Source organism: Martes martes (assembly GCF_963455335.1).
Source record: "Martes martes genome assembly, chromosome: 1".
Classification (NCBI taxonomy): Eukaryota; Metazoa; Chordata; class Mammalia; order Carnivora; family Mustelidae; genus Martes; species Martes martes.
Window position 1 is genome coordinate 214,827,168 of NC_137888.1, and position 25,217 is coordinate 214,852,384.

A 25,217-nucleotide genomic window follows, 5' to 3' on the forward strand; every position below is an offset into this window, starting at 1 on the left:
CCTTGTCTCAAATGAATAAATAAAATCTTAAAAAAACACGTTCCTCTCCACACACTCCGTAGTTCTTCCAGCAGGGCCAGGCCGTCCGAACAGAAAACAGCGTAACCCGCCTCCTCTGAGCCTCAGCCTCCCCTCTGAGAAAAGTGATGGGAGGCGTTGCCCAGGACAGGCCTGGTGGGAAGCTAGTGGCCTTGCTGGGCCCTCAGCCCTTCACCAGGCGTCCAGCTCAGGGCGCACGGGAGAGCTCCGTTTCCCCCCGCTCTCCCCTGAGACTCCCAGCAGTGCTTGCCCTCGGCCTCCTCCTCGTAGCCCTCCAGGGTTTCTCACTCTGTGATGCGCACTGAGGTCGGCTCTGTGCAAGGGAGCCAGTACGGGAGTCACTGAGGGAGACGGGGGCGGGGAAGTGGCCCGTCCTCCAGAGCTCTCGGAGTCTCGGTGACACTGGACAGAGTGATGGCTGCATGCCACCGGCTTGGCTGAAGGTGGTGCCGGCTCGGAGAGCGCACAGCCCGGAGTGTCTGTGCCTGGGGCAGGGTGCAAGGGAGAGTGGTGTGGAGCTCTCCTGCTGGGCCCAGCACACAGGGTGGTGGTGAGGGGGTCACATGGTGACCTGATGGCCGCCGGGGACAGTGAACAGTGTCAGGAAGGAATTACAAATTTTCCCTGGGCCGCGTGCTCGGGAGCACAGTCTGGAGCCGCAGCTGGTCCCGAGGGTGGGGGAGAGCCGCAGGAGGGCTTTACGAGGAAGCTTCTGGTCGCTCATGAGGACGGGTCAGCTTGGGCGGCCTTGAGCCAACTCGGGAGCCAGCCCTTGTGAGTGGAGAGGGTCTGCAGGGCCACGGGGTGCAGGCTCTGCTGCCTTGAATGGGCCCAGCCCTCTGAGCCTCAGTTTCCCCGGCTGGACAGTAGGCCAGGGAGCGCTGCCTCCTGGGAGGGTGAGAGGTTGGGGGTGCGGCTTTTGGGGCAGCTGCCCTGCCCTGGGAATGTGTACACGCTGTCGCTCTGCCATGGGGGGCTGCAGACAAAAGCCAACAGAGACAGGCTAGTACGCTTGGTTATGTTTGTATTGTGACGTTTTACTACCTAGGGAGTACTGACCCCCGCGTCCTCCCTGCCCCCCATCCCCCCCCCCCCGGCGGCGGCTCCCGGAGTCCGTCCCCGGCACTGTGGACACAGGGCTGGGTCATTCTGGAGGGGGCGTCCCGGGTACACTGGGGGCTGAGTGGCATCCTGGGCCCCACACCCTCCATGCCAGGAGCCCCCCTAGCATGACAACCACGGACGTCCCCAGGTAAGGCAGGACGGCCCTGGGTGAGAGCCACCTTTATGTCACTCCCCTTCCCCGGTCACTGTCCCTGCCTCTGCCAGGTCCCCTCTGGTCCTTCACGGGAGATACTGGCCGATCTGTTTAACCTGCTGGTGTCTTTTACAGGATGCTGTGCTTTTCCGGGTGCTGGAATCTGCTGGACTCTGTCGTTACTCAGCAGACAGACCCTCCAGGGCGCTTTGTCCCCGCGGCAGGGTCCGGCCAGCAGGAGAGGGTTGCAGTTCGCAATGAGTCAGCGAGGGAGGACGGGAACGAACAGAATATTCTTTGGGAAGCTGGTTATTAGAGAAAATTTGTAATTCCTTCCTGACACCGTTCACTGTTCCCGGGGGCTCAGAGTGAAAATGCAAACCGGTGGGAGGGGAAGACCATGCGAGAGGAAGAGAACAGCCCTGCGAGTCCCGAAGCCTTGGTCTGCGGCCTGCCCTCTCTTCCGAAGTGCTCGGCTGTTGCCCGAGTCCTGCCGCTGCGAAGCCCCACGTGGCTGCCCAGCGCCGCGGCGGCTGTTCTCCTAGGGCTGCGGGCTCAGAGCCGGGATGGGTTTCCCTCGTGCGCTGGGCACGGGGGGCTGGGGGGCCGTTTTCCCCATGGTGCGTCCAGTCCTCGACAGAGACGTGGATCGGGGACGTCCCATATGCAGGACACTGTTTTCCGCGCTTGCCACCTCCACGCACCATCCGGCGTGTGTGCCCTGCCCTGGGCATCTGGCCACTTCCAGGTGTCCCTCCTCCGCAGCCCCTGTCTTGGTGGAGGGCCCCCTGTGCGCCTGACCGGGCCTCGGGCTTCGTGTCCTCCCCAGTCCTCCCCTCTTGAGCCGGGATCTCCTCGTCCTGGCTGTCATCCCTCTGGCGTCTTTCCCAAAGCCAGGCCCACCTCTCCATCCCAGTGTCCCCTGCCCAGCTCCGCGCGGCCTGTGGTTGCTGCTCTGGGACCACGTGCCAGGAATGGGTCCGGATGTGGGGAAGCAGCGTTGGCAAGACGGTCCTGGTCTCTGCTCCCCTTGGTAGGGCGCAAGGCAAGAAAGCAGTTAGCTTCAGACAGTGACCGGTGTCAGGAATGAAAAAGGGTGGGAGGGGGTTAGGGGTGGGAGGGGACAGCCCCTCTAGGAGGCGGTACTCAAGCTGAGACCTGAGTGAGGGAGGACAGCAGCCAGCTGCCCGGAGATGGAGGGATAGGATAGCGCCTTCCGGGCAGAGGGCACGGTCAGCGCAAAGGCCCTGAGGCGGGTGTGCCAGGTGAGTGCAGGGATCCCGTGACAGCACCTCGCACGTCCCGCCGTTTCCCACGTCCGCCCACATTCCTCGGGCAGAATCCACTCAAGAAACGCGTTTCTCCTAAGTTTGAAAACACCTGGCCGCACAGGTCAAAATTCACTTTTAACCTAAAGGGAAAAAAGACTGCATGAGGAGAATTTCCAGCTGTACGGAGAAGCGGAAAGAACGGGCGGGGGGCGCTCACTGCAAACCACCCGGAGCCTAGCGTTGGCCTTGTGCTGTGTTTACGTGATGCGCCCCCCCTGACCTCCCTCCGTGCACCCGGACCCCCACACCCCCTCCCTGCTCTGGGGATTCCGTGCCCCTGGGGGACGTGTGTTCATGGGGAAGGGCCATCAACGTTCGGCGGATGAAATTCACCCGAGCGTGAAAGCAGGGAGAGGCCGTGTGAAGAGCAGGGGTGGGTGCAAGGGGTGGGTGCAAAGGGCGGGAACCCCCCCCCACCCCCCACCGCCGGCACTCGTGCCGCGCGGCCCGCTCTGCTGTGTTCGCGCCGGCGGTTGGCCAGTCGGTTCTCCTGGACTTTCTCGAAGGTCGTCTTTCTTCCGGATCTCCGCTCCGTCTCTCTTTCCTCATCCTACCGTGCTGGCCGGCATCCCCACGGCCGCGGCAGCTCCTGGCCGCACCCCTCCCCTTGCTGCGAACGTTGCGTGTCTGCCGTGGGTTTTCGCTTTATTCTCTGTTTTCAAGTAAAGCAGCTCTTCTCCCCCATCTGCCCGTTTCCGTCTGTTTCTCTAGTTTCTCATAGTTTTGTACGTGAAACTCGGGTTGCATTTTGCCGAGTGGCTTTCTGGATTCTGAGATGGGATCATAGGGCTTTTCACTTTCGACCTGGGTGAGTGTCTTCAAACCCCCGTTTCGCTGCCTATAGGATGACGGCCGCAGAGTAAGATCACGACGTCAGGTGGCGTCTGGCCCCTCTGGCCTCCGTGCGGGGGACGGCGTGACCCGGGCCGCTTGTCCGCTCACGTGCAGCACTGCCGGCCAGAGGGGTGGGGTCCGGAGAACGTTCTGGTTGGCGCGCATCGTTGGGCAGTGGTTTTGCAACTGAAGGGACTCGTTTCTGAGATGCGTTCACATAACCGTAAAACTCACTCTCCCGGGGCGCCCGGGTGGCTTAGTCGGTTGAGCGTCCGACTCCTGACTTGGCTCAGGTCAAAATCTCAGGGACGTGGGATCGAGCCCCGCGTGGGGCTCCACACTCAGTGGGGGTCCCCTTGAGAGTCTCTCTCCCTCTGCCCCTCCCCCAGCTCATGCGCACTCTTGTTCTCTTTTTCTCCAGAATAAATAAATTCACCCTCTTAAAGGACACGATTCCGTGGGTGCTGTTGCATTCACTATGTTGTGCCGTCACTACTGTCTAGTTCCAGAACATTCTGTCATCACCCCAAGAGAAACCCGTCCCCATCAGCCATCCCCTCCCCCTGCTCTGGCCCCTGTGAGCCCCTTCCCGTCCATGGAGGAGCCTGGTCTGGGCGTGTCACACGCGTGGACTCACACCCGGTGTGACCGTCTGCGTCTGGTTCCCTCCCTGAGTGTCGTGGGCTTGGGGTCCGTCCTGGGGCAGCATGGGGGGGGCACCTCATTATTTGTAAGACGGAATAATCCACTGTTTGAATATATTTAATGCTTTTTTGAACGTAAGGCATCGAAGTCGGACAGAGGAGTTAAAGTTCTATTTCTTTTTTCCGTCCCCAAAGAAACCCCTGGCAGTAGATCCTCATATCCCTTCTAGAAACACTCTCCGCGTGTCAGTGGGATGCCTGCGTCCGTCAGCCGTGGCAGACTGCCCAGAGCTCAGTGCCAGAGAAGACAGCTGTGAGTCTGCTTGGGATCGAGCCCCTGGGCCAGCCGCGCCTAGGCTCGGTCACGCAGCCGTGGTCAGCAGGCCGCCCGGGACCCAGGAGGCTCCCGCACCCTGGTCCCGGCCCTCAGCTGGGGGTGGCCTGCCTCTCCACGCGGGGTCTCCAGTCTCTGGGTGCCAGGGGCTGAGGGCTCGTAGAGGGCAGAATCGGAGGCCGCCGGCCTTTCCTGCGCCCCACGGTTCCTTCTGGGGCACAGAGTCTCTCGTGGCTGCAGAGAACCGGCCGTCCTCACCCGGCCCCGGGAGCCTTTCTTCCTGTTCGGAGAGAGGATTTGCAAGCGTGACTCATGAGCATCCTGGCGGGCCGAGGCTGCCCAGGGCTGAGGGTTAGCCCTGCCCCCCGGGGTTCCCAGCCTCCCCGCGGAGCTCTGCCCTGGAGGCCTGTGCCACGGGAGGCCCGAGGCAGCCCGGTGGTTCCAGCCGATCAGGGACGGGTGTGCGGCTGGGCCTCAGCACCACTTCCTGGCTTCTCGGGGCTGCTGGCCCTGCCTTCCTTGTCCTTGTGCTCTCTCGGTAGTTCTGAGTCACGCAGAGCTGACACCCTTCCTGGGCAGGAGGGGCACAGCCCCTGCACAGAGCCGCCAGACCTCATGCCTGCCCACCTGCCGCCCGTGTCCGGCAGAGACTCTGCACTCAGAGAGCTTTGAAGGTGTCTGTCGGGGGTGACTGAGCAGACCAGGTCTCCCTTTGGTGGGAGGTACATAACACGGAGGTACTGGGTGCTGCTGTGTGTCTGGGAGACAGCGAAGGCCAAGGAGGTGAGGAGAGTGACCTCAGAGGGGCTGTTTTGGGCGAAGTAGTTGGGGGACTTTCGAGCCAGGTCTTGGATGAAGCAAGTTAGCAAACCCTACAAGTGTCTTGGGAGTGGTGTTTGGGGGAGGGGCAAACTGTGCAAAGGCCCTGGGACAGGACCCAGGCGTGTCGGAGGAAGAGTGAGGAGGCCTGTATGGTTGGGGCAGAGTTGGGGAGAGGGAGGAGTGGAGGGCAGGGGAGGAGATGGGACAGGTCACGCAGGGCTTGGGGACCCCAGGGAGGACTTGGGGTTTTGCCCCAGGGTGGTGGGAGCCCTAGAGGGCTGTGGGCAGGGGAGGGAGGGACCTGACTCAGGTGCTCACGGGTGCCCTCTTGTGGCCAGTGCAGGGAGGATGGCCTGGGGGCAAGGACTTGACTGGAGACCAGGGGAGAGAAAAGGGTGTGTGTCTGTCCATCCGTCAGTCAGTCAACAAACATTAGTAGGTGCCTGCTCGGGGCAGCCGAAGCCCTGAGGGAGGAAGCCCCCGCCCGGGGGTTGGTGTCATTTTTGCCCAGAAGGACAGGACAGGGTCTGCAGGGTAGGGCAGTGATCTGACGGTGGCGAGGGCTGGTGGGCTAGGGAGAGGGGGCCCGGCTCGGGAGCCCTACCCTTGCACACCCACGGGGGCACAGAAGAGACCAGAGGAAAGCTTCTCGGAGAGGTGGAGGGACTTGCCTGAGGTCACACAGTGGTGGGCTGCAGGGCCTAGCTCAGGGGTTAGGGAGTGGGGGAAGCAGGGGGTCACCCCCTCACCCCGGACTCTCTGGGCCCTGGCCGCCCCCTGCCTTCCGCCCGGCGGCTGGGAAGCCATGTCCCGGAGCAGGTCGTGGCCCAGCCTGGCACTCTCTCCCTCCCCAGGCTATTTTTAAAACTTAATTTCCTCAAAATGGGGTGGCCCATTCGGAAGAGAATGGGTCTTGTCTCGGGCTGGGAGAAGCTCGACGTTGCCTGCCGTGCCTGGCCTGGCTGTTGGGGGCACAGGGCTGGGCCACGGGGCCTCCCCAGCCTACCCACCCAGAGCAGCCACCACCCTCTGAAGGTGCACAAAGCCCTTGAGGGCTCGGGGGTGTTGAAGGGAGCACTGGGGGTGCTCACGGGCATCAGCCTGCGGTGAGGCACACGGACCCCCTCCCTGACCCTAGGCGGGCGTGTAGCCTCGCCATGGCCTCCGCTGGCGTGGGTCCTGGACATCCCAAGTGGGAGGGCGCGTCTCTCCCTTGCCAGAGTGTGGATCGGGCAGGAGGAGTGGGGCCGTCGTGGGGACCCCGGGTATGAAGCAGGTGACCCTGAGGCATCCCCAGGTGAGGCCGACCCAGGCAGGACTTCATGCCAGACGCTGGGGTTGGCGTGGCCTGGGCATGCAGGGGAGCCGCCAGGCCGCCCCGACAAGCTGGGAGAACTCAGGGGCAGGTAGAACGGTTTTGGGGGGGCCTGGACCGCCTGGGCAGAAGGCCCCAGGGTGAAGGGCTGGGGGCCACAGAGGTCACAGGTGGGCACGGTTGAGTGGGCTCCAGGGCCAGAGCCCCCAGGCTGGCCAGGAAGGGGAAGGGACCGCAGGGGTCCCCAAGCCATGTTCAGAATGTTCTGCGTGCTCTACCGCTGGCCTCATTCCTTCTCTCTTCCTCCTCCCCCCACACCCCAGACGTAAAACCAACAAATAATAAGTCAGCTTTCCAGCACCTTCTGCTGCCTGCTTGTCTTTGGCCAAGTCTCAGGATGGGCCCAGGTTCATTCCTGAGTCCAGGGCGCCCAGACTGTGAAGTCCCACACCCACGCTGGCCTGCGGGTGGACGCTTGGGGCCTTGGGCAAGTGACCAGCCTCAGTCTGTCGGCTTCGACCTCTGGCTAGGGTGTCCCCTGGTGGTCCCTGCGACCGCAACCCTGGCATCGGCTAGTCGCCCACCCAGCCTGTTCCTCTGACTGGACCGTTGCCGGCATCTGGCTGAGGCCCAGGGCAGTGATGGTTACGGCTGAAAGAGGACACCCGTCCCCCACCCTGCCTGCCCCAGGCTTACCCAAGGTTCAGGGTCCTCTTGGGTTCGTTTTTTCCATAAGTATCGTTCATAAACCATAATTCACGCTTTTAAGCTTACAGTTTAGTTTTTAGTGTATTCACAATGTGGTGCAGCTGACCACACTGATTCTAGAACATTCTCAACCCCCAAAGGAAACCCTGTTCCCATCAGCAGTCACTCCCCAGTCCCCAGCCCCTGGCCTGACCTGGCGTTAGAAGTGGAGCGGGTCCTTCCTCTGCTGGGCTGAGACCCGCCCCGGGGTGCCTCCCCCAGTGTCCACGCGGGGTCCTCGGGCCTCTGCCCTCCCCACCCGCTCCACTCCCGGCTGGCCTCGTCCACCCCCACCCCCCAGTGGCGGGACAACGCCCCGTCTTGTGTCCAGCCTGGCCCTGCCCTGAGCTGTGGACTTGGGGGTCCGGCTGGTCCCGGAGGTCTCACACAGCTCAGCCACGGGCACCTGACCATCCCCACACCTGCTCCGGCCTCGACGCTTGTCTCACTGAGGCCGCCCTGCCCTGTTCATCACTTCAGAGCCGTGAGCATTCTCGACCCCCTGGTTTCTTCCCTTTGCCTCCAGTGAGCAGAGCCTGTCCGCCCTGGCTTCCCACCTGTCGGAATCTGCCCACCCCTCTCCCTCTTCCGCCTCCACCTGGCCCAGCCCATCGTCTCCCACCCGGACCGGAACCCCCAGAACCTTCCCTCCACCCCGGTGCCCGCTTCTGCCTTCACCCTCGGCCCCCAACCCCGCCCCGTCCATCTTCCCCGCAGCAGCCACCAGAGGGCGCCCGTGAGCAGTCGAGTCAGGTCCCTCCTCTGCCCACAGCCCTCCAGGGCTCCCACCTCCCTGGGGGAAGGGCCCAAATCCCCCCTTGCCGACCTGACCCCTCCTCCCAAGTCATCCTCCTGGCTCTCACTCCACCGTCCAGGCCCTTCTCCCGCCTCCACCCCGACTGGGAGCCCTTGAGGGTGTCTGTCCTGGTTGCCCCCTGCCTTCCTGCCAGCCCGACCCGTGGTAGACCCCAGTGTTACGAGCTTCTGTTCCAGCTGTGACAGGTCAGCACAGCTCGGTCTGGAGCCACACACGCTGATTAGCACACCCTGGAGGTCGAAAGCCTAAAATGGTCTCACAGGCTGAAACCCTGGCACGGGCAGGGCTGGTCCCCCACCCCCGGGGTCCCAGGGAGACCCTGCTCTTGCCTCCTCCAGACCCACGCCCCCACCCCACATCCTCTGCCCGTCTCTGGGACCCCCACCCTCTGCCTCCCTCGTGAGGACACCAGGCCCCCTGGGAACCCAGGGTCACCTTGGGGGCCTTGACTTGCCCCCCCCCCCCCCGCAAAGCCTGTTATCTGTGGGGAGCGGCCGTCCGCACTTCTTGAACAGATAGTTCTCAGCAGAAGCCCGCATGCCCAGCGAGGACGCTAAGGCTCGGAGAGGTCAGTGGGTGGCCTCACAGGGAGCCAGGATTGGAGGGAAGGGTCCGGAGAGACAAACCTACCTGTACCCTCACTGTGAGCCTCTCCCTGTGGCAAACAGCTCTCCCCAGGGACTGTGTGGACAGGAGCGGACCCCATGGGTTGCCTGATTTCCCCGCGGCCTGAGGGGGGAGCTCCCACCCGCGGGTGTAGACAGCACTGTGTCAATTCATCCAGTCGCTTGCCGCTGGGGACCTGATGTCTTCGGGGTTGGTGCCCACGTCTCACCTTGCGTCCACGCATCCCTCTGTACCGGCGCTGGGAGCTGAGCGAGGCCGCGGGCACCTGCATGCGGCAAAGGCAGGGCAGGCCGCCCCTTCTCCGGGCTGAAGCCTCTCCCTTCTCTCCCGCAGGCTTGGCCCAGAAGAAGATGGCCCCGACGGAGGTGAGTGTGCTGTGGCTCTGGGCAGCTCACTGTGCCTCCCTGGGCCCTTCCCTCAGTCCGGCCAGGGTCTTGAGTTTCAGGGAGGGGAGCAGGTGGGACCTGGCCCGGACAGCGAGGGACAGAGGGACAGGAGACCGGGGGGCCAGAGAGGTGGGAAGGAAGCGGGACAAGTATGTGCTCTGGGCTGCCCTCGCGCTGGGGTAGCGCGGGTGGGGGGTCAGCACTGTCCCTGGTGCTGAAAGGAGCCTGTGGGAGTGTGTCTGTGAGTCCCGCGTTCCCGGAGCCGCCCAGGTGTGACATCCCGGTGCCTGCGCCGGCCGCCGGGCTCTAGACCTCCATGTCCCCTAAATGCCACCTGCCACGTGGGGTCCTTGTGGGGAGGGCTTTCCTGGAGGGAGCAGCTATCGGGCAGTGGGCAGTCCGCGAGGGGGTGCGCCTTCGCATTGCTGAGGAGAGCCCACCCCCTGGTGGCCAGCGTGCGGAACACAGGCGGCGGAGCTGAGGGGCGAAGGCGGGCGGGGCATTAGTGGGGCTGCCCAGACCCTGGCGTGGGGCAGCAGGGCTGTGCGGGTCGGGCGGGTCTGAGCACTGTCAGCTGGAGGCCAGAAGGGCTCATGGGCCCTGTGGACGGTGGCAGGTGCACTGGGGATGTCAACTTCTGTGTCAGTCCAGCCTCTGGACTGGAGGGGCACCAGCTCCCTCTGCTGGCCGGCCCGGGCCTTGAGCCTGGGCCCCTGCCACCCCTCTCTTCTGGGAGTCGCTCTACCATGGCTGTCCCCATAGAAGGCCCAGGCCAGTGGGACCTCTCCCCTCAGTTCACAGTCATTCCAGCCAAGGGGTCTCAGCTGGGCGACTCTGCCCTAGGGGACAGTGTGACGTCTGGGGACATCTGCGGTTGTTGGGACGGGGAAGGCTGCCCTGAGGGGTGGGGACCATTGGGAATGACCCGGCCCAGTGCCAGCAGTGCCGGAGAGCCCCTGCAGCCAGGCTGCTGCCCCCCATGCACGCGGACGGGCTGGGGTTGCCGATCTTCCTGCTTTTCTCGAGGAGCTGGAAGCCGCCGGTCTGGGTGTGGGCCCTTCTGGGTTGGGCGGTGTGGCCCCTGCTGGTGACGGCCTGCCCACACCGGCCTCTGCGCCATGTGCCTGGTCAGGACACTGACTCAGCCCGTCCGCTCAGGACGTCCAGAGCCCTCCGGCCCCGCGGCGCCTCCGTGCTGATTTTCAATGCTTCCTGCTTCCTCTTCTCCAGGCCCCACTGATGACTGGACAGCCGGGTCCTGGCCATGGGAAGAAGCTGGGTCATCGGGGAGTGGACGCCTCCGGCGAAACCACCTACAAGAAGGTTCCCCTCTGCCCTCGGCTGGTTGGGTGGGACTCCCAGCCGTCCCGGGGCCCTCACACAGGGTCAGGGATGCTCCGTGCCCGTGTCCGGCTAGAGGCAGATGCTCTCGGGACAGGCCCCTCCACGCAGGCCCCTGGTCCGGGTGAGGTCCTTGCTGCCTGTCACGGATATCACAGGCGTCGCGGGCAGCCCTGTCGGAGCCCCTGGCCCCCCTGGGCCTGCCGGCTTGTCTGGGGAAGGGAGAAATGCAGTTTTTCTTCCTTCCCTTGGAAAGCGAGCCTGAGCTGATGAGAAGCCCGTGTGAGGCCAGGCCAGGTGGGGCCCGGGGAGCACTCCTAACGGAGCAGCCGGCCAGGAGGTCATGAGGGCAGCACGAAGTTTGATGGTTTCTAGCGTGTTCTCAGTGTGTCCAGCTGTCACCACAGTCAGTTCCAGAAGATTTCCATGAGCCCAGACTCACATCCTGTCCCCATGACCTGTCGCTCCCATCCCCAACTTCTCAAGTCCGGGCAGGCTTCGGCCCAGGCGCCTAGGCTACACTAATGCCAGCAGCCCCAGATGGCCGGTAATGCCACCTCCACACCCAGCTGTGGGTGGGGAAACTGAGGCACAGAGCAGCAGTGTTGCTGGCCCAGCGCGATGATGCTAATCACCGGGAGAGTGGGTAGAAGGAACCCGGGTTGCAGACGTGAAGTCTGGGTGTCATTGTGTACATTTGTGTGCCCCCCCCCCCCAAAGAAAATCCTGACGGTAGACCCCAGCTGAGTCGGGACAGTTTTGAGAAGTTGGAACCTTCTAGAACCTTGATGGGAAACAGGCCTTGGGGCCACATGAGGTGGTATTGGAGTCTCAACCAGGCCACCCCCTTGTTATGTGGTCGTGTGAGCTCAGGGACAGCCCAGAGGTCAGAGCATCTGTGACACGTACTGGGCCGGTGCCCTGATCTCCTGCCCTGGGGTCTGTCACCCTGGGGGCCGGGGGTCTTGATGCAGCGGGGTTTTCCCGCAGACCACCTCGTCCACCCTGAAGGGAGCCATCCAGCTGGGCATCGGCTACACCGTGGGCAATCTGAGCTCCAAGCCGGAGCGCGACGTGCTCATGCAAGACTTCTACGTCGTGGAGAGCATCTTCTTCCCCAGGTAGGCCCAGGCCCCGCGCCGAGGAGTGGCCGTCGGGTGCTCAGCAGCCTCACTGCTGTCCTCACTCTCTTCTCTGTGGGGAAGAGCTCAGCCTCTCCTGCCGTCTTCTTGGGTTGGAGGTCGGACCCCGTATTAGTCATGCTCTTAGCTCTCTGCTGGATCAGAGAGGTGCAGCGTAACAGCGATTTTAAGAAAACAGGAAAAGAAAACGTAAAGTTTCTTTTTCTCTCACGTGAAGAACGCTGCCAGGCGGTGCAGGGCTGTGAGGCGGCTCCCCGGTGTTGGGGTCCCCTGTGCCTCTAGGGGCTCTTCCGTTCTCACGTGCAGCTTTTCCAGCCAGTGTTGCCAGGTGGCTGCCTGGGATCCTGCCATCACACCTACGCTCCACCCGCGGGAGGGAAAGGAGACGGGGAGCACAGGACCTCTGGGGCAGGACCTGGAAATGACACGTGTTGTTTCTGCCCCGCCCATGGCATTGGCTGAGCTGTCACGAGAGGCCGGCAGAGGACTTAATGCTGGAGGGAGTGGATACTGGGATGCCGCCCCAGACCAGCCATGCCCTTTGGCCCCGGGGAGCTCTGTGCTGGTTGCTGGGTTGCACACCTAGGGGAGGCCTCAGGCGCCGCCCTGGGCCCGGGCAGTGGGAGAGGGGCCCACAGCGTCCCTGTCCCTCACCAGCCTCCCTTCTTGTTCCACAGCGAAGGCAGCAACCTCACCCCTGCCCACCACTTCCAGGACTTCAGGTTCAAGACCTACGCCCCCGTCGCCTTCCGCTATTTCCGGGAGCTCTTTGGGATCCGACCTGATGATTACTTGGTGAGAGCCGTGGTCAGCCCGCTACTGCCGTGCCACGAGTTCCTAGAGACACGTGTGTCTGTTACCTCGTGGTTTCTGTGGGTTGGGAATTTGGGTGCAGCTCGGCCAGGTCCTTTGCCCAGCGTGGCGGTGGAGGGAGGCTGGGGCCGGAGACTCAGAGGGACCAGCCTGGGGGATGGTCAGCTTCCAAGCCCACATCTTGGGGGACCCTGACCGGGGCCTGTTCCTCAGAGCATGAGTGGCAGGACTGTCCTGTCACCTCAGCCACATCACAGGTCCTGCCTCCCTTCGAGGGGAGGTGGGTCGTGGGGACCAGCTCAGCGTGTGCCCCCGGTTCTGGTGTGGTTTCAGTCTCTCAGGTTAGAAAAATGAAAGCCTAGGCCCTACCCTTTGCTCTCACCACGCACGAGTGGGGCTCCTGGAAGTTACAGGGCATGTGTAGACAGGGGTGGGTGTGCACGTCCGTCGTCTGGTGACTGTGTTCCGGAAGCCTCAGCCCCTGCACGGGAGCGCAGCCTTAGCCACCTGGTCTGCTCCGCCCGGTCCCGCCGCCGTCCGCCGTCCCTGGGGCCGTGGTTTTGCTGATTCTCCGCGCCGGTGACTCGTTTCCCTGTGTACTGGGGCATCCTCGGCTGCTCCCACTGGGTTCTTGGTCCACGGGAACCTGTGCCCTCAGCCGCGACCGTGTCCTTCCACGGGGCACCAGCCCTCGTTCAAGCCAGGGGTTCTCCAGCTGCCCAACTGCCCCTTGCCAAGGCCAAGGTCCAGTCCTCGGACCACAGCGTCCGTGGCAGGCTCCGTGGCTTCCCCCTCTGACCTTTCCTGTGGTCCCGCAACCTTATCGGAGGGAGAACAGCCTGATGGTTCTAGAGTGGAAGCGACCCCGGGGCGACCTAGATTTTGGGTCTCAGGGGTAGAGCGAAGGTCCACGGCATCAGTTGTGCCAGCGACGGGATGGCCGGGGGCCCGTTAGCGGCGTGCAGACACCAGCTGGCGGGTGCTGGCCCCAGAGTGGACACACAGAGGCAGCCGAGGTCCTGTCTTGGCCTCGAGTGGGTGCTCAGCGGGTGTCCTCTGTCCTCTTTAAGACCTGCCCTGCTGCTGTGACGAGGCCCCCTAGAACCGAGAGGCCCTCCCGCGGTAGGGCTGGGAAGCTCAGACGCGGCTGGATCATCCCTGCCTGTCAGCTTTGCCCCCTCGGGGTTCCTGTGTCTTCCCGAGGGGCCCCCGGGCGCTACGGGCACTGCCTTGGCTCCAGAGACTTCTGGGGCCGCCGCCGCCATGGGTCCTGAGTTTCGTGGGGGCGTGCCCACTGTCCCTGTTTTTGAGAGCCCCGTGATGTCCCCCGCAGGGGGAAGCCGGTGGTGGGGGCATGGGTAGTCAGTCAGCCTTGGGCCCCAGGTGCCCCCCTGGGCTCTGAGGGAGAAGGGGGCACATATGGGGTCATCTGCCTGTGGCCCCACCCTGGTGGTTGGTGACCTGGCTGGAAGGTCTGTGCGTGTCACCCCGGCAGCCTGGGCTGTGTGAAACCTGACCCCATGCGCGGACCAGGGACGCTCCCTGAGGGCAGCTGCTCTTAGCCATGTGGCTCTAGAACATTCTCTGCTCCTAGACTTCTGTACAAAGTGCACACCCCTTCCACCACTCGTTTCTCTCCGCACTTCCCCCTCCTGCTAGCTGGGGTCGGCTGCAGTGCCTTTGGGGAGGCCGTGGACACCAGCCCCGGTGGGGCCCTGCCCACCCCTCGCTGCCGTCCTCGGAGCAGGTGGGAGGTGAGGAGGGAGAGCACGGGCAGCCTGGGCGTGGGCCTCTCTGATTCCGTGGGTGTTGGTGGCTTGTAGTTGTGGGTGGGCAGGACTTGCGGCCCCCCTGGGAGAGGGGGCGTCCCTGCTTCTCAGCTGTGTCCTTCCCCCCGCCATCTGCCAGCCCCCGTGTTACACTTCACCAAGCAGTGACTGTGTGGCGGGCTGGCACCCTCCGCCCAATGGGGGTCATGCTGTGGCCTCTTCCATGCTGTTCACCGGTGGTACTAGGGCCTTGGGGGGGCTCCAGGGACAGAAACCCACCACAGAAACCTTAGTCCTGAAAAGCTCTTCATGGACTCACTAGCTGCAAAGGCCCGGGGAGAGCAGCCCGTAGGACCCAGCCTTCCAGCTGGGCTGGGCACTGTCCCAGGTGCTGGGGACCCTCCGTGATCAGAATCCTTAGAAATCCCTGTGCACAAGAATGTCCTGTTGGTGGGGAGGATGTGTGGGCCTGCTGGGCAGCAAGCCCAGAGGTGAAGCAGGTGTCGGTGGGAAGAGAGGTTGGGGTGCCAGGGGGCTGCGCCCCGAAACACAGGTTCCCCTTTTCTCTGCTGTTGTGGTGCGTGGCCTCCGTACTAAAGGTCACCTTCTGAGCCAGCATGGCGACTGGGGTTCCAGCTCTCACATCAGCATTCCAGGTGGAGATAGGTGGGATGGAGGGAAGGGCTCAAACCCGAGGTGCACCAGCTCTCGTCCCCCGTTCGGGGAGCCTTCCCTGAAGCCCCGCTCAGAAGCTCCCATAGGCAGCTCCTGAGCCCGAGTCGATGGCTGTGGCCTCACCTAGCTGCGAGGGAGGTTGGGGAGGGAGTGTTGGCCAGATGTGCCAGCCCCCCAACATACCCGGGAGTCTGTTGCTCACAGGAGAGGGACTGGGCCCTAGGAGATCAGCACCGAGGCTGCTGGTCAGCCCAGGGTTCGAATCTGTGCTGTGTGGCCTCGGGCACGTCAGTCTCCCTCTCTGAGCCTGTTTCTTCATCTGTGAAAGGAGGCTGACACAGGGACCTGTTCCAGAGTTGTCCACTAGCCGCTGGGCCCGTGGGGTGTCAGCGACCCACCTGCCCACTCCCTGCCCCCCCCAGTACTCGCTGTGCAACGAGCCACTGATCGAGCTGTCCAACCCTGGTGCCAGCGGCTCCTTGTTCTACGTCACCAGCGACGACGAGTTCATCATCAAGACAGTGATGCACAAGGAGGCTGAGTTCCTGCAGAAGCTGCTGCCCGGCTACTACATGGTGAGCGGCCTTCCCTTCCCGCACTCTGGCACGTGGGGCCCAGCAGTCCCCGGGGCACGCCCACCCTCCTCCTCGGGTCGGAAGCCTTGCTGGGCCACGGAGCCTCACCCTCAGGACCCCCTCATGCGGCCCCCCGACACGGCAGGCAGGAATGGCCATCCAGGCCCGCGGGACCTTCCCTGGAACCGGGTGGGGTGCGGGGGGCTGGGGGCTGGGCACCCGCTCCGCCCTCGCTCCCCAGGCCCCACCCCGCACCAGCAACCCTGAGTCACCAATCCCAGAAATCATGTCTCGTGGGGCTCGTGGAGCTCGTGGAGCTGGTGACTCAGGCGTGGGGGAGGGGGGCCGGGCCACCAGCTGGCGTGTCACAAAGGCCCAGCTGCTGGGGCGCATCCCGTTCCCCATGTGAGTCACAAGCTGGAAGGGCTCCATAGACCCCCGGGTGGGGGTGGACGCGACCAGGGTCCTGCTGCTGGCACGGGCGGGGGTGGGCTCCGCCTGAGTGCCTGCCTGCCCTTCTGGGCCTTCCTGGGCAGCTCTGCGTGGACTGTGCGCCGTCTGCGCCTGGGGGTCTCGTCTGGGGCACGTGACGCTGGGGTGGGCCGCCGGCTCTCCTAGGTCGGGGGTCGGCAGGCTTCCCGTAAAGAGCCGATCAGCCTCCCCAGTCCCAGCTCCGCCTGCTGCTGCAGCGGGAGGGCCCCCGAGGGTCTCGAGGGAGCAGACTGGGGTGGCCCGGCGCCCGTGACCTTCACTTACTGACACTGAAAAGTGAGCTTCACAGAAACCTCCCATCCCAAGACGCTGGTTTTCTGTCTTTCGCCCCCGGTGTTTTACAACACAAAGCCGTTAGCTTGTGGCTGGCGGCAGGAGAACGAGCGGGTGTTTGGATTTGGTCTTCCCCCCAGAGTTTGCCGATCGTTACCCTGGACGGCGCCCAGAGGCCGGGCCCCCTGTCACCCCAGGGTGGGCAAGGGGGACAGCTGGTCTGGCCCTGACACCTCGGCCGGGGGCCCTCCTGGAGCCTCTCGTCTGGGGGGACACAGATCCCGGCACATGTCCGGACGCTGGGAGGGCCGAGGGAGGGACTGGCCCGGGGCCCAGGTGGTCAGGCCGCCGCTCTCCTCAGACCCTGCCCCTCCCCCGCCCCCAGAACCTCAACCAGAACCCGAGGACGCTGCTGCCCAAGTTCTACGGGCTGTACTGCGTGCAGTCGGGCGGCAAGAACATCCGCGTGGTGGTCATGAACAACATCCTGCCGCGGGTCGTCAAGATGCACCTCAAGTTCGACCTCAAGGGCTCCACGTACAAGCGGCGGGCCAGCAAGAAGGAGAAGGAGAAGACCATCCCCACCTACAAGGACCTGGACTTCATCCAGGACATGCCCGAGGGGCTGCTGCTGGACGCCGACACCTTCTCCGCGCTTGTCAAGACGCTGCAGCGGGACTGCCTGGTGAGGCCGTGGGGCTCACCTGTGCAGGGGGTGGGGGGACGGGGGCAGGCCCTCAGCCCTCCAAGCCTCCGTGGTCCCCTCCGGGACACGGGGACGCTGGATGAGCAGCCGCTGCGTGAGCACCTGTAGGCGGGCCCTTGTGGTCTTCTCCACCCCTGCAGCCCGGGGGGCATCGTGCCTGCTGCTCTAGAGATGAGGGGCATCCGGGCCTTCCAGAGCCTTCTGCGGCATCCCTGGCCCCTTGGCCCATCACTGCTGGCCCCCAGGCCTCTTTGAAAACTGTGCCCGATCTCCCCAGACGACCCCCCCAGACCTCTCCGGACCTGCTTCCCTGAGTCCAGGTGTCAGCCCTAGGGGTCCCAGATTCCCCAGCTGTCGCCAGGCAGGCCGGAGCTCTGTGAGGAGGAAGGAAACGCCCAGTCCCAACTATGAGAGGTGGCCCCCCAGATGGCCTCCACCCAGGACGTGGCCCCCTTGGTCTCCTCACCACGCGTGAAACGGGGGTCAGGACAGGCCCCCGTGTGGCTGTGGGATGGGGCGGGCACAGAACCAGACGCAGCTAGGGACCACACAGAGCTGGGTATGGGGAGGGGGCGGGGAGCGTGACCTCCTGACCCCCCCTCCGGCAGGTGCTGGAGAGCTTCAAGATCATGGACTACAGTCTGCTCCTGGGCGTGCACAACATCGACCAGCAGGAGCGCGAGCGGCAGGCCGAGGGCGCCCAGAGCAGCGCGGACGAGAAGCGGCCGCTGGGCCAGAAGGCGCTCTACTCCACGGCCATGGAGTCCATCCAGGGAGGGGCCGCACGGGGCGAGGCCATCGAGTCGGATGACACGTAGGTGGCAGGGGGCCTTGGCGGGGCGGGAGGCGGGCAGAGATCGGGGGATCTGGCCAGGAGGGCGAGACCATCTGCGGCCGGTTCCTGGTCTGTGCTGGGACCCCACGGGGGTCTCACGGGTGGACACACAGACACCCGGCTGCGTGACGACCAGGGCCTTCCAGATGAATCTGCCAGCGCATGGAGGGCATTGGCCGTCTGTAGGGGGACACGGGCCCCTCCACGTACTGGAGCCCCAAGCGGGTTCAGACACCACTGTCTGCCGCAGAGCTGGAAAGGTGTTGAAGAAGGTCGTGGCGCTGGGGACCAGGGTGCCAGGCCCAGAGCCCCTGGGACAACAGGCCGCTGTGATGGAGATCGAGGTTGTAGGCTCAGAGACAGCGGGCTGACCCGGTCCTGCCACGGGGGCTCGAGGTTTGGTGGAGAGACAGACTCATGGGTGCCCCACCCACCCTCCTGGCACTGTGGACACTGGGCCGGGTCATTCTGTAAGGGGGGGGGGCGTCCTGGGCCCTGGGGGACTGAGCAGCATCCCTGGCCCTCACCCACCTGGTGCCAGGAGGTCCCCTGAAGTCACGAGGACCACAGACGTCCCGGGACACCACCCGGAGCTCGTGGAAGGCAATCTGGGTGGGAACTGCCGCCGTGGTCAGGTTCGAGGTTGGCTTCTTGTCGCTGTACATTGGACTGCTAGGAACCTGTCTGGGGTGGGGGGGGGCCTGAAGGAGGAGGGGGCCTCACCCCCCATCATCAGCTGGGGAAGCGGGGGTCGGAGGCGGAAGCAGATGTCCTGGTGCACAGCCGGGGGCGGGTGGGGGCTGCCACTCCAGGCCAGCCGCTGGTGGGCGGGTGGGGAGCAGGCCCGTGGGGAGCAGGCCCCAGCCCCCCACAGGGCCAGCCTGGTGGGGAGCCGCCAAGTCCTCCAGGGCTGGCCCGACCTCCCTCCGTCTTGGTGTTTGTAGGGTCTGCGCAGGGCCCGGCAGGGGATGGCGGGGTGCGCAGGTGAGCTCACCAGGGCGTGCAGTGCCGTGAGAGGGGCCTGCGGGGGCCTGAGCCTGGCGGGTCGTTGGTGACCTGAGGACAAGTCGCTGCCTTGTGTGACCTCACTAACCGCTCTGGGCTGGGCATGGGGGAGCCTGGGGCCGAGTGAAACCACTAACCCCCCAGATGGCACCCAGAAGCCCTGGTGGTCCTGCCCGGGCTGAGCGTGTGTGCACGCGTACATGGGTGTGCGTGCGCATGCACGCGGGGGGAGGGCTGGCCTGTCTGCAGCCTCCCGCTGAGAGTGGCCGGTCTGAGAGGAGCAGAGACCGGCCCAGTCCCAGCGGCACAGCCCCCCCACAGGAAGCGAGTGGGCTGGGGGGGCAGGTGCTGAATGCGCTCCCCCCCCACAGGATGGGCGGCATTCCCGCCGTGAACGGCCGCGGGGAGCGTCTGCTGCTGCACATCGGCATCATTGACATTCTGCAGTCCTACAGGTGGGAACCGCCCTCCCTCCCTCTCCCCCCTGCCCTGGCTCCCCGCAACTCCCTTTGCCTGCCCCCCACCCGCCTCCCCCCTCCCCCATGCACTCGCTTGCTCCCAGAAGCCATGTGCGCTCTTAGTCACCGTCCCCCACCCCCCCACCCCCCCCCCCCCCGCCTGCAAGCACGCCCCCCCCCCAAGGCTTCCAGCCGGCTGCCAGGCCCTAAAGGGAGGCGTTTGGTCCCCAGCCCGGGGATGCCACCTGCAGGATCTGTGCTAGGAACGCGGTGAGATCTCCGGTCAGCTAGAGGTTGGGGCTGGCATGGGGCCTGGGGGGGCCGGGGAGGGTGTCGCCAGCCCATCTCCCACGTAGCCCTGTCTGTTGAGCGCCTACTGTGTGCCATGTGCTGGGGTAAACAGCAAGATGGGAGCGCCCCGTGGCCACGAGGCGCGGCATCCCCGGACAGCTCATACGATGGGCAGAAGAAACGCTCATGGCCACAGCCACACATTGTGTGGTCTCGAGCACGGCGGAGCCCCGGAACAGACAGTGAGGCCTTACCTGCAGCTCAGAGCTGGGGTTCGGCAGCCCCGTTACCCGTGCTCATCCTCTGTGAGGTCTCAGCCATGAGCGTGGTCTAATGGTTAGTGTTTCGTTAAAGATTTTGTTTATTTGACAGACAGAGATCACAAGTAGGCAGAGAGAGAGGGGGAAGCAGGCTCCCCACTGAGTGAGCAGAGAGCCCGATGCAGGGCTCGATCCCAGGACCCTGGGATCATGACCTGAGCCGAAGGCAGAGGCTTAACCCACTGAGCCACCCAGGCGCCCCTTAGTTGTTAGTGTTTTATTCTGAGAGTAACATGTGTGCCTCCTGCATGATCTGGACCAGACCGAGGGGGCGTTGTGGGCGCGGTGGTCCCCACTTCTGTCCACCCAGCACTGGTGACTTCTCTCTTGTGTGTCTTTCTTTCCTACGTATGAAACTCGGCTCCTGCCCATCCCACACTAGTATTCGCAGCCTGTGTTCCTACCTGGGGCAGACCTCTGCTACAGGGACGTCCTTCCTGATTTAGAGCAGGATTAAGAAGTTTTTCAAGTAGCAAACTAAGGTTTCTGCAGAGGCTCTGAGTGGAGGCAAGGAGCAGGGGCTGGCACATGTCAGGCAGCCACAAACCCATCCTGGGGCAGGAGTGTCATGAGGGGATGTGTGCTGAGGAGAGGACCCTCCCCTGTGGCAGATGAGGGGGTGTCCAGGAAGGCTGCCTGGAGGAGGCACCATTGTCCTCAGCCCAGGCATGCAGGGGTCTCCTTAGAGCCACGGTGCCAGATGATAATTTCAGCTGAGAGGACCAGGGCTCAGCCGAGGGCATGAGGGCAGGGGAAGGATGTATTCTGGGAGGCGCTGGTCTCCAGTACCCCACAGGGGGTCAAGCAGTGAGGGCTTTTCACTTCCTCCCCCAGAGAAGCAGTGGTAGGCGCTGCCAGCAGGCCGGGATGGGGAACAGAGTGGACAGGAAGAGGGAGGTGGCCTCTGGCTGGTGCCGCAGGCAGCCTCAGTTCCTCTCGACCAGGGCTCCCCACCTGCTCGGTGCCAGGAGCACCCCCTGTCATGGTGACCACAGATGTCGCCAGACACGGCCGAGTGTCCGCCGGAGAGCCACCGGACCCGGAAGTCAGGCAGGTGCTCAGCGCTATCTTCTCTGCAGGTTCATCAAGAAGCTGGAGCACACCTGGAAGGCCCTCGTGCATGACGGGGTGAGTGTCGCTCGTGCGCTCCCTCGCCCACAAACACAGCCGTCCCCCGGCGCCGTGACGAGAGACGTGTTCCCTCCTTCCGTTGGGGGCGGCTGTGTGACCCAGCCGTCACAGGCCAGGGGCTCAGGGTCAGGAAGGGAAGACACCGGCAGCTGGACCTCCAGTGAGGGGGTCTGATCTCCACTGGTGAGGGGGACAGAAAGGCTTCTTGGCGGAGAAGAGTTGGCAGCTGAGTTGGAAGGATTCCCCCAAGACGGCCAGACCAGGAAGGTCAGGGGCCAGCTAGGCAGAGAACGTTCTGGAAACGTGTTGTGATAGGGAGGCGGTCATGCGGGTCCAGCTGCACAACGCTGACCCATTGCCTCGAGGGCTGAGGCCTGTCTCTGCTGCTTGAGAATGGGCTAAAAGGCGCCTTTTTCCTGCACCACGGCCAACGCATGGACCCTGGCAGTGGGTTATTTCCAAATATGAAAGACTTTGAGGACCAGCCTCAGGGGAGCAAACAGCCAGCCCATCTGGGGGCCCCGGGCACCCCTGGTCCGGCTGTGCTGACGAGCTGGCTGGGGCCTTGGATGCACACCTCTCCTCTCATGGCGCCCTGCAGACCAGTTCTTACTGAAGTGCTAAGGGCTGTCTGTGTTCGTGTAGTCTGTAAAAGCCCCCGACACTCCCCTCTGTTTGCAGGCGGGGGGGGCGGTGGGGGTGGCCCAGGTGGAAGCTTCCAGAAAGTGCACCGAGACGGTCCAGGGGGCAGCCAGTCAGCAGGAAACCCTTTCATGGCATCAGAAAGCCACGGCAGAAAGGAGAGTTGCTGAGTCCCAGTGAGGCCACATGTAATCCCCAGAGTAAACTTTGGCTCAGCTCCTGGAGATCCAGACGTTAACCAGAGTAATGTCGCAGGCGTGAGCTGTCTGGGGCAGGCAGGGTGGCCCGTGGGGTAGAGGCCCAGGTCCTTGTGGGCATGGCCCTCAGCCCCCAGCCCAGGTGGCTGGCCCCCCAGGGCACTCCAGGGAGAGGAGAGGGCGGGAACTCCGTCCCGGTCTTGGCTCCCAGGCCCTCGGCCGGCACCCGGTTCCGCAGTCCCGCCTCATTGCAGTGAGGATGGGAAATGGAGTGTGCGTTCTGGAGGTCGTGTGTCCCTATGGGATCTATCACATTACAGCAGGCAGAGGACCCAGGCCGTGTCTGGGGACATCTGCGGTCATCACCCCTGGGGGAGCTCTGGCATCGCGGGGGTGGGGCAGGGACACTGCCTGACCTCCCCGGGCCCGGGATGGCGTCTGCTGTGCCGAAGGGAGACGGTGCTGTAGAAGCCGAGGCCCCTGGGCCCTGGGGACTAGCAAGGAGTCCCCGCCTCGAGGGGCTCAGCATCGCAGGAGCACTGAGTGCGCGGGGGCCCCTCCCTCACAGACACAAGCGTAGTCACATCCAGCCTCCCTGTCGCACAGACAAGGAAGAAGCTCTGAGAGGGGCCGTGCGCTGCCCAGGGCCACCCTCCGGTGAGCGCTGTGACAGTCCAGTCTGCCTGGCACCAAGGTAACACCAGCCGCCACTTGTCGCCAGAACAGCCGGCTGGGTGCCACCAAACGTTGCTAACAACACAGGTGTGCGACCGTCCCTTGCTGCCTCGGAGGACTTCTCTGGTTTCTGTGTTTCTGTGTTTTGCTCTTTATTCGCTTACTTCTTGGTAATATTCTTACTTATTCTCGTGGTTCAAAGGATTAAAAGCACAGATGTGTTTATAATGAAGAAATGTCCCTCCCAGGCCCCTCCCTGCCGTGTTATCCGCCAGCCCCGTGCCGTGGACCCCGTCTCTTGGTCCCAGTGCCACCATGGGGTCTGGGCTGTCGCACGGGACACGGGGAGCACTGGTGGCGTGGGGACACTCAGCCTTTCCTGCCCACGGGCCCCGCTTCTCTCCCCAGGACACCGTCTCTGTCCACCGGCCCAGCTTCTATGCCGAGCGCTTCTTCAAGTTCATGAGCAACACAGTCTTCCGGAAGAATTCCTGTGAGCTTCCCAGGCCCTCTGGCCAGGAGGGCCCCCGGGGGTGCGGAGCGGGGAGGTGGGGTCGCCAAGAGCGGGGTAAACCCAGAGCCCCTCCTCTGGCCATGTGGCCATCCACGGGCCTCGGTTGGGCACTTGGTCCAGAGAACAGGGGAGTCAGGACGCCACTATCCTGGGGCCCAGCACGGGGCCTGGGACCCGCTGTTTGAGCTTGAGTTCTGGCCCCACTGCGTCCTGCCTCTGTGACTTCAAGTGGGGACACCCTGCTCCATGCCTCAGTTTCCCCATCTGTACAGAGGGCAAGATGTGTTTACCGACATGACAGGTGCATTTGGCCCTGTGCCAGTCCTCATGGGGACCACCGCAGCCTTTCCTGGGCAGGGAAACATGGCCTCGGGGGACACAGAGGCAGCCGGTTGTCAGCCGGACCAGGCATTGTCAAGGAGGGCACCGGACAGAGGCAGCCCGTGTCCCGTGGGTGTCCTCAGAGGGTCCCCTCTCTGTGCTGGGCCTCAAGTGCCAGAGCCTGGTGCACACCCCAGGCCAGGATCCCATATGCTGCCTGAAGGGGTCTTTTGTCCCCACGTGTCTGTCTGCCATCTGCCCCCTGCTCCCTGTGCGCCCAGAAGGCAGCGTGCTTGTCAGCCTCGGTCCCTCTGTGTCCCCAGTGTCTGGCCTGGGGCCCAGCTCGGTCCCTCTGTGTCTCCAGTGTCCAGCCCGGGGCCCAGCACACCATGGGCATTCAGGCAGAGTCATTCGTGGGAGTGGTCTCAGCATACACCTTACCATCCCGGTGGGTCCACAGAGACAGCAGGGGCGGGCAGGGCCAATGCCTGGCGTGGGACCTGCTCTCCCAGCCTGGGCCAGGCCTGTGTGGGCAGTGACCCCACCCAGTCACCTGGAGCCAGCACGACTCCGTGTTCCCTGATGCTGAGCCAGTAGCTGGAAACCGATGGCAGTGGGATCACTGGCATCGTGGAAATGGGCAAACCCCACGGATCTGGCCTTTGTCTCCCGAGAGTGGGCTGTTCACCTTGATCAGCGTCTCACTTCTCAGAACCTTTCCTGGGCGTCTTTCTCACTGCGGTCGGGGGGGATACCAGTCTCCGGGGACGGGAGGGCTGCTCACCAGGCGACCTAAGCACCTACTGCGTGCTTGGCATTGTGCTGGCCAACCCCGGCGGCCGAGCTCACAGGAAGAGCAGGGAGAGAACCTGGTGACGGTCGCCGATGGGCGAGGTGGGGGGCAGAGGGCGTCAGGGGGTCACGCCCCTTGTCTGACCCTGTTGCTGCAGAATAGGTTGCTGGGGCTCAGAGGGGCTGAGCCACATCGCCCAGGCCACTCCTCCTGGACTGCAGCCAGGGCCTTGGTGCTGAGCCCCGCATGGCCCCAGGCCTCCGTTTACGTGTCTGAAAGTGGAGGCCACGGCCGGGGTGGGCTGCCAGAGGGGGCTTCTGGGACCTCCCGAGGCAGAGCTGGGTAGGAAGCAGGACAAGGTTTCCTGTGCAAAGGATGTTGCTTCTTGCCCAGGCTTGAGGGCCGGGCTGGAGGCCGGGCAGTGGGGGCTGTGTACGTGGGCAGCAGGCTTTCATGCAAGGGAGGGATGGGGGCTGGTGGGGCCTGGCCACAGGGCTCCCAGGCTGCCCCAAGAGCCAGTCCACCTCTCTCCACAGCCCTGAAGTCCTCACCATCCAAGAAGGGCCGCGGTGCCTTGCTGGCCGTCAAGCCCCTGGGGCCCACCGCTGCCTTCTCGGCCAGCCAGATCCCCAGTGAGCGCGAGGACGCACAGTACGACCTCCGTGGGGCCCGCAGCTACCCCACGCTAGAGGACGAAGGTGACTGGGCAGGCTGGGGAGAGGGTGCTCTGGGGACAGGAGAGAGAAGGGGTCTGCTGGGGAAAGGTGCTATCCCTGCGGGGCTGAGAGGGGAGAGCATGCAGGAAGCAACCCGGTTTGAGGAAGGGGTTCTAGAAGCTGGCGACCTGAACAGCAGGGTCCTGGGTCCCAGGCACCTCCCTACCCGAGTCCCAGCCCAAGGTCTGCAGCCATCCAGGGAGTGGGGATGGAGAGTGGCTAGGATGGCCACAGGGAGAGCTGAACAGAAGATGCCACCAGAGGAGGTGACCCACCCCATTGCCAGATGTCCTGAGACCTACAGGGAGGAAGCATTTGCTGGGGTTGGGTGTGCTGGTTTGGAAGGTCCCTCCCAGTTCCCAGAGTTAAAGAGTCAAAG

General features: G+C 64.2%; 2 protein-coding genes across 5 annotated transcripts in view; one reads left to right on the top strand and one right to left on the bottom strand.

Annotated features, from left to right (window-relative positions):
- Nucleotides 1-25,217, bottom strand: part of FSD1 (fibronectin type III and SPRY domain containing 1) — a gene marked incomplete at both ends in the record, with an annotated part of 516,986 nt that overhangs the window by 419,382 nt on the left and 72,387 nt on the right. The gene's annotated exons all lie outside the window — the stretch shown is intronic.
- The window catches only part of PIP5K1C (phosphatidylinositol-4-phosphate 5-kinase type 1 gamma), a 50,368-nt gene that overhangs the window by 13,934 nt on the left and 11,217 nt on the right, over nt 1-25,217 (top strand). For 3 of the 4 annotated variants that reach the window (XM_080807813.1, XM_080807812.1, XM_080807815.1), the window contains exons 2-12: nt 9,102-9,133; nt 10,385-10,477; nt 11,486-11,616; nt 12,315-12,432; nt 15,317-15,469; nt 16,620-16,919; nt 17,549-17,754; nt 19,152-19,235; nt 20,929-20,977; nt 22,903-22,987; nt 24,659-24,820. In XM_080807813.1, coding sequence (XP_080663939.1) covers nt 9,102-9,133; nt 10,385-10,477; nt 11,486-11,616; nt 12,315-12,432; nt 15,317-15,469; nt 16,620-16,919; nt 17,549-17,754; nt 19,152-19,235; nt 20,929-20,977; nt 22,903-22,987; nt 24,659-24,820 — 1,413 coding nt within the window. Of the gene's footprint in view, nt 1-9,101; nt 9,134-10,384; nt 10,478-11,485; nt 11,617-12,314; nt 12,433-15,222; nt 15,470-16,619; nt 16,920-17,548; nt 17,755-19,151; nt 19,236-20,928; nt 20,978-22,902; nt 22,988-24,658; nt 24,821-25,217 lie in introns of those variants that run through there. The other variant, XM_080807814.1, reaches the window with a different exon arrangement.